The sequence below is a fragment of the Chiloscyllium punctatum genome, chromosome 40 (genome assembly GCF_047496795.1).
Source record: "Chiloscyllium punctatum isolate Juve2018m chromosome 40, sChiPun1.3, whole genome shotgun sequence".
Lineage (NCBI taxonomy): Eukaryota > Metazoa > Chordata > Chondrichthyes > Orectolobiformes > Hemiscylliidae > Chiloscyllium > Chiloscyllium punctatum.
Window position 1 is genome coordinate 752,637 of NC_092778.1, and position 19,972 is coordinate 772,608.

Below are 19,972 nucleotides of genomic sequence, written 5' to 3' on the forward strand. Positions count from 1 at the left end.
ATATAGAGGGACAGCAACTTATCACAGCACAGTGCAAATGCTTCTCTGAAACTTTTTGGGAAATTAAAAAATTCCCAATCCTTAGCCAAGATGGATTGCAGGCTCAACTAAACTCAGGCAGCCCAACAGACAGGAAGTCAAACATGGGAATTCAGACGTCCTCAGGACTCAATATCTCAGTTTATGACACAAAGCTATTGTGAACAGTCAGCTCATTTACATTTCAACCAGATTAATGATTAGAAACCACAAAAGTTTTTGGGATGGAATTTGATAGAACTTCATCCAGGTGGTCAATGAGAAAATGGTTTTAAAAATCAACCTGCAATTTCGATGGGAACCTCTTATGTCCAGACCAAGTCAGTGAAAACTACACACAGACTTATTTTAATGAGGGCTATGATATTAGACAACAATACTGCAGCAAACACTGAGCCAACATGATGTAGTGACTAAATTTTCAACCAAGACTCAAGTCAGTTGCTCAATTAACAAGTGAAAGACTAGAATTCTTGAATGTTTTGGATTATTGACTAAATTCACCCACCTACCAAAATAGAAGGACATACTCACTAAATCAAATGCATACACCAAGTTGGATATAGCACATTTCTGAATTGAAAAGAGAGATAAAATAATTTGCCTACAAAGCTAATATCATGCATAATGACATAATGACAACACTGAATATCACATTCCAATTAATGTGCACGTTATATTTACGGGGAGCAATGAAGCACTCACTCTGCTCCCTGCCATCCAGACCCATCAAGGTGGTTTCTTAAAAAGCACTTGTATTTTTCTTTCTATATACTTTGAAAATGAATTATTCATGCACAATGGCTCTAGCTGGATTTATTCAATGTCCGGATCCCTGTGGGCAAAGAAACTCAAGCTTCAAGGTAAACATGACAAATAAGGGGCCCAGGTTTGAACATATCAAAAGGCATATTTAAACCAGGATAACTGATTGATCCAAAATGGTTGGAACAAGCTGTCAGGTACAGTGAGGGGGTGAAAATGATTAAAATATAGTTGAATATCAAAATGGGAAATCTGAATAAACAAGTTTTGAGAAGATTTGTAGCTCAGGTTGAGGTTCTGGGTGTAGGTTTGCTCACTCAGCTGGAAGGTTCCTTTTCAGACATTTCGTTACCATACGAGGTAACATTTCAGTGAGCTTCTGGATGAAGCACTGCTGGTGTTTCCTGCTTTCTATTTGTATGTTTTTTCTAGTTATACGTACCCAAGGAAACACAAAACATACAGATAGAAAGCAGGAAACAGCAGCAGGGCTTCAGCCAGAGGCTCACTGAAGATGTTCACTAGTATTGTGACGAAACATCTGAAAATGAACCTTCCAGCTCAGTGAACGAAACCTACATCCAGAATCAGAGTAAGGTACTCAAGTCAAGAATTTAAACTTTTTAAAATTTACTTGTGGGATATGGTGTGACTGTTTGGCCAGCATGTGCCTTGAGATGGCGATGGGTGGTGAGTTACTTTCGTGAGCTGCTGCAGTCCACATGTTGTACATTAATCCACAATGCTATTCAAGCAGCAATTCTAGGATTTTGACCCACTGACAGTGAAGGACCAACAATATATTTCCAAGTCAAGGCGGTGAATGGCTTGAAGGGAAACTTGCAGGTTGTGGTGCTCCCACATACTGGCTACCCTTTTCATTTTAGATGGGAGTTGAGGATTTGGAAGGTGCTGTCTAAGGATCTTTAGTAAACTTCTAAGGGGTGGGGGGAACACTTGTGGATGTGGTGCCAATCAAGCAGGCTATTTGCTCCTTGATAGTGTCAAGCAGTTTCAACAATATTCAAGAAGCATCTATCAAGGCACGTGCAAGAATTGGGAGTAAAAGAGATTACCACAATTAACTATTCTTCTAATCACTGTTTACATGAGCCACCTTTGACACTTTTGAACCATACCGTCCTCCTTTAGTTTTCCTCCACCGATGTTTAGCTGGTAATGGAGTTGCTAGAGACTTAATTCCATCCTTCCTTAGCCTCTAGTCAGAGAGCATCTATAGTGGCTACTATTCAGATTTCTGCACCACCACATCAAGTGTTCTCCAAAAATTTATCCATGGTCCATTTTTATTTCTCACTTATCGCACGGTGATACCTGCTGCTAACATATTGGGTTCCATACTAATGGAAATAACAGTCAACTCTGACTCACTATTATTTCTCTCAATTCCTTCACCTGTGTTTGATTTGTCATAATGATTTTGATATCCAACAATGAATGAACAATAGTTTCTCCAACTAAAAGGTTGAAATAAATGGTCCTTGGTTCACAATTACCTCTCCCACTCTTGTCAACTAAGTAACAGACAACATAGATGTTGTGTTTGAGCAAAAGGGAAGATTCTGACTGTTCCACACGAAGACTGTTCATTTCTACCTCTCAATATCACTTTATTGCTATCCAGTCTCAGCTCACCTGCTGAAATCCTCACCTTTGAATTTTTTTTCCCTTCTAGTCTAGACTAATCTATTGCTCTCCTAGAAGATTTGCAATCCTTAACTCTACATAAATTTGCACTCATCCAAACCTCTGCCATATAGCACCCTACATTTGGTGACTTTCACTGGCTCCAAGTTAAGCAATATCTCAATATCTGCTTTAAGTTTCTGAATTGCCTTAATCAATGTCCCTCCATTCCAAAGGCCCATCATTGCAGCCTGGGGTCTTCAAGCATTTAAATCAATGCAATTGCAATGGTTTCTCCACATCACAAAAGGCTGGCATTGGTCAAAGACATGAACAATATAAATGAGCCTGCTGAAATAAATGGTTTAACAAAAAGAAAATATTATAGCATAATTGTTTTCTCTACATACTATATGAGGTGAGAAAGAAACACTTAAAAATTAGTATGAACTTCAAAAGAAAAACTTCAACTGAAACCCTTCAACAACATGTCACTCTGAAGAAAGCAAACTAACCAATATTTTGTACTGAGCACACAGTACAGTGAAATAACTTGAGTTAGTCTTTTCAATATAGGCCTGATGCTTTAATGAATAGATTTTTTTTCCAAAAAGCACTAGTGTTTATAAAGTCTGAGGCAATTAAAGTTTTAAATGCTTTCCCATCATCTGATTATAGTGACTTAACACCAAAGTAAAACAATCATAAAGATAAGACACCAAGATAAAATACTAATCCCCAATCTCATTTGCTGGTATCCTCCAATACACTCCTTGACATCTCTTCATCCCCATTTCCCAAAAGCAACAGGTAACAGTGGACCAACATTTTAAGCTTGCTGCAAACCATTGCACTAGCAATGATGCATTCACTGCCTTTTCTATTTAAATCAAAAAATAACGTTACATGGTAACACCACCAAACACACTCAAGGAAACATACAATAGCTGAGCAACAAATGTCATCTTACCTTTATTTTTTTGTTCAATTGCCTGCAACAAAAGAAAGTCTGTCAGTTTGAAATGAAACCTTACACCTAAAGATCACCAAATAGCTGCACAAATGGATTACACGGTGGAAAATATCCCACAAAATTTCAAAAATCAGTGAGAAAAAACATTTACTATAAAACTTAAGTACTACAATTACTGATACATTAAAACAATTCCAAAACAAAAATGTTTCATAGTATTATGTTTCTAGCAAAAGCAAAGATTTTTATTAGAGATGCAACCATTGATACAGCAACCATTATCCTCATTCGACAACACAAACTAGAAAAATAGGTAGCCAACACGACAGGAAAGGCGGACATGCAGATCATTCTTCAGAAAGGAACTTTTAAACAAACTTTGCCAGACTCTCCTCAGGCCCCAACTTGTACAAAGTATCCTATTTTAGAGTTCAAAGCTTCTAAACAGCTAAGTTCTAGAACATGTCCAAAATAAATTCAAACTTTCCAAGGTCCATAGACACCTAGTACTAGCCATTCAGCCCTTCAAACCTGCTCCAATTTTAAACATGATTGTGGCTGATCATCCAACTCTGAATCCTGTTCAGGCTTTCTCCCCACACCCTTGGATCCCTTTAGCCTTAAGGGCTATATATAATCGCCTTTAAAACATTTAATATTTTGGTCTCAACCACTTTCTGTGGTAGAGAACTTCCCAGGCTTACCAATCAGTGATTTGCTGAAGAAATTTCTCCTCAGCTTAGTCTTAAATGGCCCATCCTATATTCTTAAACAAGTGAACTCCCACAGTCGTTGGGAACATCGTTCTTGCATTTACCCTGTCTAGTCCTGTCAGAATTTTATAGGTTTCTTTGAGATTCCCCCCTCATTCTTCTGAACTCAAGTAAATATAGACCTAACTGATCCAGGCTCTTTTTGTACATCAGTCTTGTCGTCCTAGGAGTATATCTGCTATCCTATAAAGATGGGAGATTTCTGCTCCAGTGTACTACTGACCTACTGGTAGATAAATCCATCAGCTCCAAGGACAAGTGTATCAACTTTTCGATTAGAGGTAGAGGTAGAGTGCCTTGAAGCTCACTATCTAATAATAGCAGCATGATGACAAGATTTTTAAATACCATGCTTCAACAATGATCACGATTTAAAAAGTATTTTATTGGCTATAAAGCATTTTTGAATATCCTGTGATTATGAAAGACAATATAAAAGCAACCTTTACTAGTGATTAATGTAAGATGCTAAGAGTTTTGGAAAAGCTATGATACGACAACTTGGATCTAACTTGACAAATGTAATATACAACTGGATTGTAAACTGGCCAGCTTTCCTTAAAGTAGAGTGCTTTCATCACTGTGTGCCGTTTCAAGTATCTTTTATAATACTTTTATGATCAGACAGCTCTGCGTCGAGTCAGAACAGCAACTAGAGATTCACCGCTAAAATATCAACATGAACAGTTCAAACAATTTGAATAAAAACATCTCAAACAGGAGTAAAACAGTTGCGATTATGTGACCATGTTATGGAACCAGGTGTTTTTGGAAGGAGACATCTGCAATATACAGTATACTTTAAACTAGTAAAAGTCATTTTGAAGATTATCCTTTAAATTATTTTTAAAAATCTTCCAGATTCACAGGCAAGAATCTGTTTCCTACAAAAGGTACATTACATTGAGCATCCTAAATATTTAGATTCCCACACTTTGATGGAGTTATTAATTGGTGGGTTTAGGCATCCTTACCTCTCAGGAGAGAAGTACCACGCAATTGACAAAATCAAGCGCTGGTGGAAGGGGCAAGTGTATATTGCTCTAACCCTAACCATTTCTCAACGAAACACTGATATTTTGCCCTAAGTTAACAGAACAGTTTTAGAGGTACTGAATACTCCATGGATTAAAATTTCAAAGTTTTTTGATAGAAGATCACTTCAACGCAGGCAGTTGCATCTTTCACTGCCCACCCAACAATAATGCACTTTTATTTCAAACACTATACAAAGGATGAAGTTCATTGAATGTTATGCTGTTATCTCAGAAATACAGTACCTTCTTCAAAGCGGCTTCCTTTTTCTTCTTGTCGTCTTTTCTTTTTTTCCTTTCTTCCATCAACTGTTCTTCCTTTTCTTGCACTCTATCCCTTTGAAACAAAAACAATAAGATTCAGGGCACTTAGCAGGATGATTTTGTTGTTGTTGCTGGAATGAAAGACGCGGTTCAACAGAACTGGAAAATAGAAAGAAAGAGCTTACAGGACTTACAGGATGTTTTAACCTTACAATTTGTAGCTCATAATGTTGTGCCTGAATACAACATGATAGTGGACTTCAACAATTTTTTATCAACAAAAATAATCAAAGTACTTCGATTTTACAAGTGCTTCTGAACCTCCTAAAGCAAGGGAATAAAAAAAAACGCCAGCACAAAGACAGATCAAATCACAATCAAATTGCTTTATCTAACCTGAACAAACATATAAACAACTTCAGGAAATGACAATGCTTGGTTTTACTGTAGCTAAAAAATAAAGTAGCCTAATTGACAGTTGAACCAATTCTGCAGGGGTCACACTATTTATAAGCAAAAGGATGCAGGAAGCCAAACTCATCAACATAGTGGCATGATCCAAGAACATTAGAAAGGATTCAAGTTGCACTTATAACCTGTCCTTTCGCTACTGTTCTAAAATGGGTCCTGTTCAGTCTAGCCTTTCCTTGCTTCAACAAAAACTATTTTTTACATTTCAACCACTCAATTGCAGTTCTCTTGCTACCAATTGCAGCCAATACAAGCCCATTGTTCGATCTGTAAAATTTCAATACCTCTACAGACAGGACAAAGGAAATGTCTGTTCATGAGTTACAAGAGCTGCCTCTGGATTGGCCACCACAACCTTTGCAAGACAACTGTAAAGTGACACCAAATAGTTTTGCAAATAATGAAGAGTGGTAGCAAGAAACTTCAATTGCTGATACATGGAAGTGCTTCGCCAAAAGTAGATGAATGGGAAAAGCTAAGACTGTGCCAGAACAGTTTGATAAAGCAAGTCAGTCAGCAGAAACTTTTGAAATTACATTAAGTAATTGAGTCAGAGTAGTCCTTATGCTTTAAAGTTAATTGATGTGTACCAAATTAGGAAATACAATAAAAAGATATGCATCTCCATGCTTGCCTTACTCTGCTCCAGACCTGTTCATTTTCTGCCAATTTGCTTACCACAGCTGCAGCATTTTAAGTTCCACACCAAATTCTGAAAATACAGGGTTAGTCAGAAAATGTTCCTTTGCAACACTGCAGGGAAAAGGGGAATTCCATACAAAGTCAATTTACCGCTGTCTTGAAGCATAATGAGGGAATTAAGGGGTGTCAAGACGGTGAATACATAAATATATTTTCTAAAGGTGTTAGCTTGGCTGTTTCTATCACTTTCATATGCAATGCAAAGTATGAACAACAAACAGTGGAAGCAGCATATAAGTAGAGTCAAGCAATTCCATAAATTACAGAACAGATCTAAGTTCTGCAGTCCTGTCACATCTAAATATGAACAGTGATGGATAATTAATTAAGGGAAACACTAACAACATTCTGGAAACACTAACATCATTGACCAGTTATTAATAAGGGCCAACCATATACACACTGTAGGAACAAAAGGTCAGCGAGTGGGAATTCTGCAGCAAGTAACTCAGCCCAACTCTCAATGTCCACCAACTATAAGGCACAAGTCAGGCAGATGAACTTCCCCATTTGCATGGGGAAGTGCAGCTCCAACAATACTCAAGAGGTGCAACATCTAAGAAAAAGCAGCCCACTTGGTTGGTACCTCATCCACCATCTTCAGTATGCACTCTCTCCATTACCAAAGCAAGATGGCAGCAGAGTACCATCTACAATATGTACTGCAGCAAATCACTGTAGCGCCTTCCAAACCAGGGACCTCAACAACTTAGAAGGACAAAAGAAGCAGACACGTGGAATCCCATGACCTGGAAGCTCCCTTCAAGCAACACAATTTCCTGACTTGAACTATATTGTCATCCTTTCACTGTTGCGGGGCCAAAATCTTGGAGCTTCCTTCCTTACAGCACTGAGTACATATCCCGAAAGGACTATTTTGTTCAAGATGGCAGCCCTCCACCATCTTAGTGAGGACAATGCTGGCCTACCTGCGAAATAAGGCTAATTACTTCTTTCTTCAGCACTTTATTGCAACACTGAAGGAGTCATGCATTTTCAAAGATGTTAAACAGTGGTCAAAAATATCCCACAGCATACTCTTGGTAATTAAGGATAAAAAAAGTTGTTCAAGCTATTTTAGTCCATGTATCCAGAATTAACATTTCGACAATCTTCAACTATTTCTTTAGTCTTTGCTTTCATTTCTCCCCCTTATGCATAAAACTTTACACTTGTATGTATTAAATTCCACCTCCGTAAGCATGTTTTGCCCAACTAGTTCTGGTGTTGAAGGAAAATACAAGTTCAATCTTCTGACAAGCAACCCTCTGTCAACTAGTATAGGCAAAAGCAAGTTAACTGTCCCTTCATTAATTTGTGTCTCGTGTATATTAGCTGTGCTAGCCTGAATAACAATGGTACTAAAAATAGTTATTCAAAGGCTGAGAGTTGCTTTATTGCACTTAAAGAATATAATGAAACAATATCTAGATGCAATGCTTTCTGCTCTAGGAGATTAATTTGTAACAAATACAAAAATTGCTGGAAAGACTCAGTAGTTCTGGAAGCATCTATGGAAAGAAAGCAAAGTTAGTGTTTCAGGTCCAGTGACCCCGTCAGTGCTAAAAGAGGGTCAGTGGACTCAAAACGTTAACTTCGTTTTCGCTGCAAGGTGACAGACCTGAGATTTTCCAGCAATTTCTGTTTTTCTGATTTCTCATATCCACCTTTCTTTGGATTTTTTTTGTTCAGTAGAAGATGCTGTCCATTTAAGCACGTTTTTATTTAGGTGCAATATTCATTTATAATGTTCTTTCAAAAATTAAATTTGTAACTAGATTGGATGGGGGTGGGGGGTGCACACGAGGTGGAGGTGGAGATGGAGATGCACACAGTCTTATTTCCTTCATGTTTTCTGCTGGTTGTCAGAGTAAGACTATTTGCCCAGTCCAAACAGGAACGAAGGGTCACAACAACAATGCCTCAACAATCACCTTAAGTAACACACCCACTTCTAGGGCGTGCCATTATAGCTGCCTGACAGATACAGTCTGGAACTATCAATGCCATGTGGATACCCCAAAAGCATGACTAGTGGCAGATGTACAACTCCCAAATAGCTTTCCAAAAAATTCAAGCATCATTATTCATCCAGGCATTCAGGAATCTAAATCTTGAAGTAAGGACTCTGCATTGTTTTGATTGTGGGTATAATCTTACACAAGTGAGAATCATTTTGTGGAATATGGTATCTGTTCCTCAACAACTCCTTCAAAAACCTTATTGTACTCTTATTTCCATCTCAAATGCATGTTTCCAGGATTTTTTTGATAACTTTAATTTTCACCATTTCTGGTGAGTAGTTTTAATTCCATCTTCCAGATAGTTTCTTCAGACAAGTTATCACATTATTCTTACTCTGTTAGATTCCATTAACTAATTTCTTCTCTGCTCACATTTTATCATAATGCCAACTTGTCATAACTGTAGATCTATTATTTGACATATCCATCTAAACTCTTGCTCAGTTCTGATGAAAACAATGCTCGGTCTGGATTATTAGAGAGCTAGCATTCTTCTTTCAAAGAAAATTACAAAATTTCCTGCCAGCTTTTGAATCAAAAGCTTTATGGTTTCAAACAGTATTTTGAGTACTGAAGATATATGCCATTTGAGATGGAGTTTCAACAAGAGGATACATATACCTTTGATATACTGTTGATTGAACCACATGTATATGGTCACATTGAGTGGTGGTGTTGGCATTTTAGGCTTTTGCTTGCATGACCACCTTTATCCCTCTCAATGGGCACAGTTCTTAACTGCTAGTCCATGACACAGTCATCCTTTAAACATTTATTTAGAAATCTTCATTCTCTTCAAAACTGATGACTGCACAGGGTCTTCAGAGATCTGCTCAATTCTTGGCTCCTTGGTTTAAGATGTTCACTTTACTGATTCAACATAATTGTGCCTTGATTGTTGCATAGCTACCAAAATGATTACTCTGTTCTAAAATGGACTGGCACTTTTACAGAGAAAAGTGGCATTGCAATACTATGGGAAAATTCCATTACAAAGTCCCTTAATTTGTCTCAAGGGTTCTCTCATTGGTTGGTACAAATCTTTATTCAAAAATGAAAAAGTAGAAGTAATATTTTAACATTTAAATTTCTGTACAGTGAGATGAAATTAAGAAACTCTGATCAAACTGCTTGGTTGGTGATTAAGTGAAAATGTTGAGGTTCAAAACAGACCCCACTTTTTAAGAGTGTTCCATACTACAGGGAGTCCCAAGTATAGTATGAAGGTTAGTACAATGTCAGTGAAAAGGAAAAAGATGCATTCTCATCAGAAGCTTGCCTCTACATGAAACAAAATTGGAAAAATGAAGCATCATCTTTATTTCAACCCCAGCTGCAAAACGAATGGTGTACATTTCAAAATAACTGGGAGTGGGAAATTTTGTCGATTTACATTCCTCACCCCAACATTAGGAATAATTCAGATGCAGGTACATTGAAAATGCTGAGCACTGAAACAATTATCAAGGAAACCAACTGATCAATTTATAGACATCATCAAAATCAGATACAAGATTGAGTGTACAGACTGCATGTACAGATTAAGAAATTGCCTGAAAAATGTCAACAAGTAGTATTGAGTTTAATGCTCATGTCAAATTGTGAGGTTCCCTTAAGATTCTTGCACACTTGATGCAACTGCAGTATGCCAACTTCTGTGAACAGCCACGATTTATTTCAGCAAGTATCAACTTTTGGAGAATCACTTAATACTTCACGATATTTGTGGAGCATGTCAAGCGAGGCTCTTTGAAAAAGGGAATCATCCTCACTTTATACAAGGTTTTACATTGCAGTCAGTCATGCATGCAAGACAATAACCCCCTGCCACTCCCCCACAGTCACATGCCACTCAAAAAACAAAGTTATTCCCTGAAAGAGAGAGATAAGGTGATTCCTTAAATTGCAACATTTACAGACTATGATTAGATTGTCACATCCTTCCTGCAAGACTGAAAAATACCATGTAACCCCAACATCCAATTTCTTACATGTCAGCAAAACAAATTAACCCTTTAACATCTGATTAGTCATGATAAGGATCAATAGGATTAGCCATGAACCTATTGAATGGTGGAGCAAGCTCAAGGAGCTAAAATGCCTACACCTGTTCCAATTCTTTTGGTCTTGCATTAAATATCAAGTGCAGAACTGGAGTTTATTAAACTGTTCTTGGAAACAAGAATCAAGAAAACTAAACATTTGACTTTTGATGCAAACAGTATGCTTTAATAACTGCTATACAGTACATTTAAATTTCCATGTGCAATTTTCAGCTGTAGGGTGCATCCACTGTCTTGCGTACCTCACTGGAGGCCTCTACTGACAGAAATTCAATATAGCTACATTGCAATACCTGTATCACCAAGCCCTCAAGTCCAAACATTCAGCTGCTGGGGATCAGTCTTTTTAATTTGTTGACTGGATGAGGCATTGCTTGCTATGCCAACATTTATTGCCCAAACCCAATTCTCCAAAGGACAGTTAAGAGTCAACCATATTGTTCAGGTATGGAGCTATGTGTAAACCAAAGCAGGTGCAGATTTCTTTCCATGAAAGAATTTGGTGAACTAGATGAGGTTTTTTGGAAAAAATGACAATCGACAATGGTTACATGATCACTAGTGTATTCAGTTTTATTCCAGATTTTTACTGAATTTAAATTTCACCATTAGTCATGGTGGGATTTGAACCCATGTTACACTAGTTTACTACTCTACTAGCTTCAGCCACATTTTTAATGAGTTTTCAGTGTTACTGAGACTAGCACGTTCTTCAGAGTAAGCAGCAAGGAATCAACATAATTTATTTTTCAAGTGCTATTCTTAGATTTTTTTCAAAAGCTTCATGTTGGGCTCCCAGGGGCTCCTTTCAACTTATTCAACATAATTTCTGAGACACAGAATTTAACATTGCTACAAGATAAAGAAAAGCACAAGTTAACAAAAACAAGGTGTTCCCTACGTTGCACCCCCCCTCCAAAAATAACTCATACGGTCATATTTAAAAAGCCATCTTAAATGTAGCTCTTGCAGATTGGTGAATTCATAGCTGATACATACACACAAAGCTGGACCATTTTAAATCAGGGAGGTGCTGCTCTTTACACTGCATCTCAGATTTAAATTTTAAAAGTGACAATATCCTTTTTTATATTCACAGGATTTGGGCATCACAGGCCAGGACAGCATTTAATTGCCCAGAGGGCAGGTAAGAGTTGCTGTGGATATGGAATTAAATGTAGGCCTGACTAGGTAAAGAAGCAGTTTCCTTACTTGAAACACTAGATTTTTTTTTCTGACAATTGATTCATGGTCATCATTAGATTCTTGATTCCAGATTACACGGAATTCAAATTCCTCCACAGCAGGATTTCAGCCCACATTCCCAGAGCATTACCTGGATCTCTGGATTAATTGTGTAGTGATAATATCATTAAGGCCATTGTCTCTCCATTACAATTCCATCAGCTACACTTTTCATGGTACAGAACGTGTACAGCCTTTAGCTGGAAATGCCACATTCATCTGCCAGAAATAACTGAAGGAATGAATTAAAAGTGTCCAGTTCACGGAGTACTACTTCGTTGACAGCTTTAGAATGGCATTCTCTCCTTTGCAGCACCCCCATACACAATTTGCAGCGCAACCCCACCCCCCACTCAGAAGGAAATGAGTTCATCTGCAGCAGACAAGCACAGCAAAGGGCACCTCTCCCTCAGACTTCATCAAAAGGCCACCGTCTGCTCCCAGCAAACACCTCCACTCCACTGCCCTTACCCAGTTTCAGCAAACAACCTTTTCAATGACTCAGTCACTGGCAGCATTTACTTTCCTAAATGCTCACTGTCCCTCTATTTTTCTCCTACAAATTGTTGATATGCTCACTATTCCCCAATTCTATTTATGGAGCAACCTTTCTATGACTGGTCTCCCCCCACATGACTGACATTTCCAGAGGATGTCTGGGAGTATCAGTGCATATGCACCACTCTGCACTTCTAGCAATGACAACAGCACATGACAGGACTGCATCATGAGAATTTGGAAAGTGAGGGCATTTTAATTTTTTTAAATCCTAGGTGAGTTTTCACTCTGTATTTAACTGCAATTTATTATTCAAGTTAGGTTTAATTCAGACTTAAGCACAAATTAGTTACCTGCTTGACAGACAGCTACAGTTAGTTAATCAGATAACTAGCTCGAACATGATTCTACAAACAGTAGTGCCCAACCCTGCTGTAAAATTTCAGTCAGCTAAAATACATGTGGCCCTGCAAAGCACAAAAGATGGTAACTGCAGACAAAATCAAAGTTTGGAAATTTCATGAGTAAATGCAGTTCTGACCTTTTACAAAAAAAGTGAGGTCTGAGAGAAGTAGTTAGAGGGAGACAGAAGTAAAAATTAAAAAGCAGAACCTGAAAACCCATCTCTGGATTACTACCTCAACCACAGTAAATTGGAATCGCTTACGTAAGGTTAGAGCATTAGATGTATGGATCAAGGTTGATGTAGGAGAAATTAGGTTTGATCCATTTGGTATTAGCACCAATTCTGAGGAAACAGAAAGCAGTACTGTTGACACAATAACAAAACTGCACCAGCAAATTTAGTCAGAGTAGGCAAAAAGATCTCAAAGACAGCATTGTCGACTTTTTGTTGAATCCTCACAGCATTCATAACAAAATGGATGAATTGACAGCACAAAAAAGAGTGAGTAGATTAGTGGTAAACCAGGGGACTGGAAGTATTTTAAAAATCAAGACTAAATAAAGACAAAAGGAGGGAGAAGATGACCTTTGAGAGTAAACTTGCAAGTAATCAGGGACAGCAAGAACTTCCTTCAATGGATAAGCATGAAGAGAGGGCCATAGTTAGTACAGGAACTTTAGAGAATGAGGTTAGAAAAATACTAATAGGGAGAAATGACATGGGAGTTAAATAAATACTTCAAATTAGTCTTTACAGTAGACAACACTAATAACATTTCAAAATTTACTAAATAAACAAGGGGATAAATCAGGAAAGGAAATAACAGCATCCTGTAACTAATGGAGTGCCATAAAAATCAGTGCTAGGGTCACAATTATTTATAATATTAATAACTTGAAAGAGGAAAATGAAAATACAATAGCCAAATTTGCAAATAAAAATAAGTGGGAAGCAAAACTTGGCAGAAGAATATACTGTGGAAAAAATATATGGTTATGCACTTCAGCAGAAGAATAAAAGGAGCTGATTATTTAAAGACTGCAAAACATTAGCACGCAGGTTCAGCAGGTAATGGAGGAAGGCAAAAGGCTTGCTGGTTTATATGTCAAAGTAATTGTAGCATAAAAGTAGGGAAGTCTCATTAAAAACATACAAGACATGAGTCAGGCCTCAGCTGGAACACTGATCAAGTTTGGGCATCTTATCTAAAGATATACTGCATTGGCATCAGTGGCAACCCTGAAAAAGGTTTGCTAGGCCGATCCTGGACTTGAAGGGACTCAGTTTTGAAAAGTTGAGCCTATGTTCTGAGTTTAGAGAATGAGGGGTGACCTTAATGAAACTTTAAAAGATTCCTAGTAACTTGACAAAGTACGTGCAGTTTCTCCCATCTTGGGAGAAACATGGACCAGAGGGCATAATCTCAGAAAATAGAATTTTGCCTTTTTAAGACAGAGATGAGAAGTAATTCTCAATTCTTAAAAGGGTAGTGAATTTGTGAAATTCTTTAAGACAAAGGGCTGCAGAGGCTGGGTTGTTATACTCAAGGCTTTATTTGGATTTTTGATCAGTGATGGAATTGAGGGTTATAAGAAAAAAAAAGAGTGGAGTTGAGGATTGTCAGATCAATGATGATCTCACTGCATAGCAGTGGTGTGATTGGTTGAACAGCCTGCTTCTGCTCCTACAATATATAGTCTTAATAGACACGAAAGACATAGATGGATAGTGACCTTATTGGGGAACCTTATTAATCAAGAGTATTTGAATTTCAAAGGACAGTATAAAAGGAATAGGAGGCATAGAATCTCCAATGATAAAAGGATGAGATTCGCATGATTGTGGAAAAAATTAGTTTCAATGGAGATATGAAATACAGGAGGAGGAATTAACTGGAAGCAGTTTATCGGGAGCTCAGCAGTAACTACACAGGACAGGGCACATATACATCAAGAAACACAGGTATGCACATTATATACTATGTGCAAAATTTGTACCCGGACATTTGTCTGTATTAATTTATCCAGCCAGCCCACAAGCCTTTCCTTCTCAATTAAAGCTTTATTCTAATACATATTAAATTGTGGGGTTTTTTTCAACTGCCTTGTCTTTTGCCATACCTCTTCTCAGTGGAAAATGGCACCTCAACTGAATTCACTGCATAGCTCAAAGATCTAAACACACAGCAAATACAATGCACACAAACTTCCATTAGGAAACCAAGATAAGGAGTTAATTGCTGACAAAATACATTTGTCATCTTGCTCTCAACAGGACAATTTTCAAGAATACCAATTCAAGGGCAAAATCAAAACGTATATCGCATGACAGGAGAGTGCTGATTGATTGGCAAGTGAACTCTGATTGGTAAAGATGGTGCCACACAGAATGCACGTTTTTTTTAGTAGAGCGATGTGTTTCTTGTCACTTGTGGGAGTTTAAAGGAGAGTTTAAGGGTTACTGCAGATTATATCTGCCAAAATCCTGTTGGTTGCGAATCTTATCAGATCGAATGGATCGGTTAGAGAAGCACTGCTGCCTCTCAGCGCCAGGGACCCAGGTTAGATTCCAGCCTCAGGCGACTGTCTGCGTCGAGTTTGCACATTCTCTGCACGTCTGCATGGGTTTCCACCGGGTGCTCCGGTTTCCTCCCACAGTCCAAAGATGTGCAGGATAGGTGAATTGGTCGTGCTAAATTGCCCATAGAGTTAGGTGCATTAGTTAGGGGGAATGGGTCTGGGTGGGTTACTCTTCAGAGTAAGAGTGTGGACTAGTTGGGCCAAAAGGACCTGTTTCCACACTGTAGGGAATCTAATCAGAAGCAATGAGGAATTTGCAACAGCAACAGTATGTGATGGATGGCAGTAATAGGAGGGGGGAGCGGGGGGCGGTTTAAGTCTTAGATTTCAGTCACATGTCTGGGTTAACTCCAGGAAAGGTAAGAGAGGTAAGGCAGCCAGTGTAAAAGTCTTTTGCATCTATACCCATTTCAAACAGGTATGCTGTTTTGGAAAACGTAGGGGGTGATGGATTCTATGAGGAACGTAGCATCAACAGCCAAGTTTCTGGTATTGAGGCTGGTTCTAATGCAACAAGGGATACGTCGGTCTTCAAGAGATCAATTGTGTTAGGGGATTCTCTAGTCAGAGGTACTACATTTCTGTAGCCAGCAGCGAAAAATCAGAATGGTGTGTTGCTTCCTTGGTGCCAGGATCAAGGATGCCTGAGAGAGGGTGCAGAATGTTCTCACAGGGGAGAGGGGCCAACAAGAGGTAATTGTCCACATTGGAACCAACAACATAGGAAGGGAAAAGGTTGAGATTCTGAAGGGAGATGACAGAGTTAGGCAGGAATTTAAAAAGGAGATCCTCAAGAGTAGTAATATCTGGATTACTCCCAGTGCTACGAGCTAGTGAGGGGGCAGGTGAATGCATGGCTATGGGGCTGGTGTATCAGAGAAGGAATGACATTTCTGGATCATTGGAATCTCTTTTGGGATAGACGTGACCTGTACAAGGACGGATTGCACCTAAATTGGAAGGGGACTAATATACTGGCAGGGAAATTTGCTAGAGCTGCTCAGGTAGGTGGGGGGGGGGAGAGGGGGTGGAAGACCCAGGGAGATAGTGAGCAAGGTGGTCAATCGGAGACTGGTACAGTTGAGAACAGAAATGAGTCAAACAGTTTGGGCAGGCAGGAACAAGGTAGGACAAATAAATTAAACTGCATTTATTTCAATGCAAAGGTCCTAACAGGGAAGGCATATGAACTCAGGGCATGGTTAGTAACATGGCACTGGGATATCATAGCAATTACAGAAACGTGGCTCGGGGATGGGCAGGACTGGCAGCTTAATGTTCCAGGATACAAATGCTACAGGAAGGATAGAAAGAGAAGCAAGAGAGGAAGGGGAGTGGTGTTTTGATAATGGATAGCATTACAGCCGAGCTGAGGGAGGATATTCCCGGAAATACGCCCAGGGAAGGTATTTGGGTGGAACTGAGAAATAAGAAAGGGATGATCACCTTACATCTTACATCCAGTAATAGTCAGAGGGAAATTGAGAAACAAACTTGTAAGGAGATCTCAGCTATCTGTAAGAATAATAGGGTGGTTATGGTAGGGGATTAATTTCCAAACATAGACTGGGACTGCCATAGTGCTAAGGGTTTAGACGGAGAGGCATTTGTTAAGGGTGTACCAGAAAATTTTCTGATTCAGTATGTGGATGTATCTAAGAGAAGGTGCAAAACTTGACCTGCTCTTGGGAAATAAGGCAGGGCAGATGACGGAGGTATCAGTGGGGAAGCACTTTTGGGCCAGCGACCATAATTCTATTAGATTTAAAATAGTGATGGAAAAGGACAGACCAGATCTAAAAGTTGAAGTTCTAAATTGGAGAAAGGGGAATTTTGATGGTATTAGGCAAGAACTTTCAAAAGCTGACTGGGGGCAGATGTTCGCAGGTAAAGGGACAGCTGGAAAATGGGAAGCCTTCAGAAATGAGATAACAAGATTCCAGAGAAAGTATATTCCTGTTAGGGTGAAAGGAAAGGCTGGTAAGTATAGGGAATGCTGGATGACTAAAAAAATTGAGGGTTTGGTTAAGAAAAAGAAGGAAGCATATGTCAGGTACAGACAGGATAGATCAAGTGAATCCTTAGAAGAGTATAAAGTAAGTAGGAGTATACTTAGGAGGGCAAAACGGGGACATGAGATAGCTTTGGCAAATAGAATTAAGGAGAATCCAAAGGGATTTTACAAATTTATCAAGGACAAAAGGGTAACTAGGGAGAGAATAGGGCCCCTCAAAGATCAGCAAGGCGGCCTTTGTGTGGAGCCACAGAAAATGGGGGAAGATACTCAATGAATATTTTGCATCAGTATTTACTGTGGAAAAGGATATGGAAGGTATGGACTGTAGGGAAATAGATGGTGACATCTTGCAAAATGTCCAGATTACAGAGGAAGTAGTGCTGGATTTCTTAAAACGGCTAAAGGTGTATAAATCCCCAGGACCTGATCAGGTGTACCTGAGAACTCTGTGGGAAGCTAGAGAAGTGATTGCTGGGCCTCTTACTGAAATATTTGTATCATCGATACGTGGTGCCACTGTTTAAGAAGGGCGGTAAAGACAGGGAACTATAGACCAGTGAGACTGACCTCGGTGGTTGGCAAGTTGTTGGAGGGAATCCTGAGGGACAGGACATACATGTATTTGGAAAGGCAAGGACTGATTCGGGATAGTCAACTTGGCTTTGTGCGTGGGAAAAAATGTGCATCAAACTTGATTGAGTTTTTTGAAGAAGTAACAATGAAGATTGATGAGGGCAGAGCAGTAGATGTGATCTATATGAACTTCAGTAAGGCATTCGACAATATTCCCCATGGGAGGCTGGTTAGCAAGGTTAGATCTTACGGAATTACAGGGAGAACTAGCCATTTGGATACAGAACTGGCTCAAAGGTAGAAGACAGAGGGTGGTGATGGTGGAGGGTTGTTTTTCACACTGGAGGCCTGTGACCAGTGGAGTGCCACAAGGATTGGTGCTGGGCCCTCTACTTTTTGTCATTTACATAAATGATTTGGATGCGAGCATAAGAGGTACAGTTAGTAAGTTTGCAGATGACACCAAAATTGGAGGTGTAGTGGACAGCAAAGAGGGTTACCTCCGATTACAATAGGATTTGGACCAGATGGGTCAATGGGCTGAGCAGTGGCCGATGGTGTTTAATTCAGATAAATGCGAGGTGCTGCATTTTGGGAAAGCAAATCTTAGCAGAACTTATACACTTAATGGTATGGACTTTGGGAGTGTTGCTGAACAAAGAGACCTTGGAGTGTAGGTTTATAGCTCCTTGAAAGTGGAGTCGCAGATAGATTGGATAGTGAAGGTGGCATTTGGTATGCTTTCCTTTCTTGGTCAGAGTATCGAGTACAGGAGTTGGAAGGTCATGTTGCTGCTGTACAGGATATTGGTTAGACCACTTGAAATATTGCGTGCAATTCTGGTCTCCTTCCAAGTAGATTCATTGGAGCGTTGGAGGTGGAGGGGTGACCTTAGAGGTTTCCCAAATTATGAGGGGCATGGATCGGGTAAATAGACAAAGTCTTTTCCCTGGGGAATCCAGAGCTGGAGGGCATAGGTTTAGGGCGAGAGGAGAAAGATATAAAAGAGACCCAAGGGGCAACTTTTTCACACCGAAGGTGGCGCTTGTATGGAATGAGCTGCCAGAGGAAGTGGTGGAGGCTGGTACAATTGCAACATTTAAGAGGCATTTGGATGGGTATATGAATAGGAAGGGTTTAGAGGGATATGGGCCAGGTGCTGGCGCGTGGGACTAGATTGGATTAGGATATCTGGTCGGCATAGACGGGCTGGACCAAAGGTTCTATTTCCATGCTGAACATCTCTATGACTCTAATATTGATTGAACAAAGACTGGCGGTCAACTGTCAATTTTAAACCAGGCAGGCTGAATCAGAAAATGACTGTCATTTCTTTTGTTGAGCTGAAATAGGCACAGTGCACGTGCATGTTCTTTGTCTGCAAAACCAGGACGAATAAATTAATGTTTGTTGTTTCAAGTACATGAACCAGTGGACTCAAGTGGGCCCAGCCTGGACTTTGTAGTGGCTGCATATGAGCCCTTCTCTATTTTTCTAGGATGAGCATGGGACCAGGCATTGGAAGCAGCAGCTGCTACACTGGTGGAGGCAACGTTGGTGAGGTAGGCCCAGCAGCAAAAGATGGCCAAGGATCGGTGACTTCGTCATTGATTGGGTCTGGCACTGGCATTAGCGAAACGGTGGTGAAAGGGCATCACAGTGACTTCAACAAAGGTGGGTCCAGAAGTGAAAAGTGCAACTCTGACACAGATTAGTCCGGCACAAGTGGCATCAAGGCAGCGGAGGAGAAATGGCGCAGTGGCAAAAAATGGTGTTTGAAGAGTGGCATCATTTGTCGGATCCAGTGTAGATGGCAACAAGATGGTAGGGAGATGACAGCACAGCCATGACTGATGAGCTGGGTCAGGATTGAAGGACAGGTTTTTTTTCTTATTCTTA

At 39.5% G+C, this 19,972-nt stretch overlaps 1 protein-coding gene across 8 annotated transcripts in view; it reads right to left on the reverse strand.

The window, feature by feature from the left end:
• LOC140464265 (trinucleotide repeat-containing gene 6A protein-like) overlaps window positions 1–19,972 on the reverse strand; it is a 180,215-nt gene that overhangs the window by 125,010 nt on the left and 35,233 nt on the right. For all 8 annotated transcript variants that reach the window (XM_072559118.1, XM_072559117.1, XM_072559109.1 and 5 more), the window contains exons 3-4: window positions 5,478–5,568; window positions 3,422–3,443 (exon numbers count right to left, since the gene is read on the reverse strand). In XM_072559118.1, coding sequence (XP_072415219.1) covers window positions 3,422–3,443; window positions 5,478–5,568 — 113 coding nt within the window. The remainder of the gene's footprint in view (window positions 1–3,421; window positions 3,444–5,477; window positions 5,569–19,972) is intronic.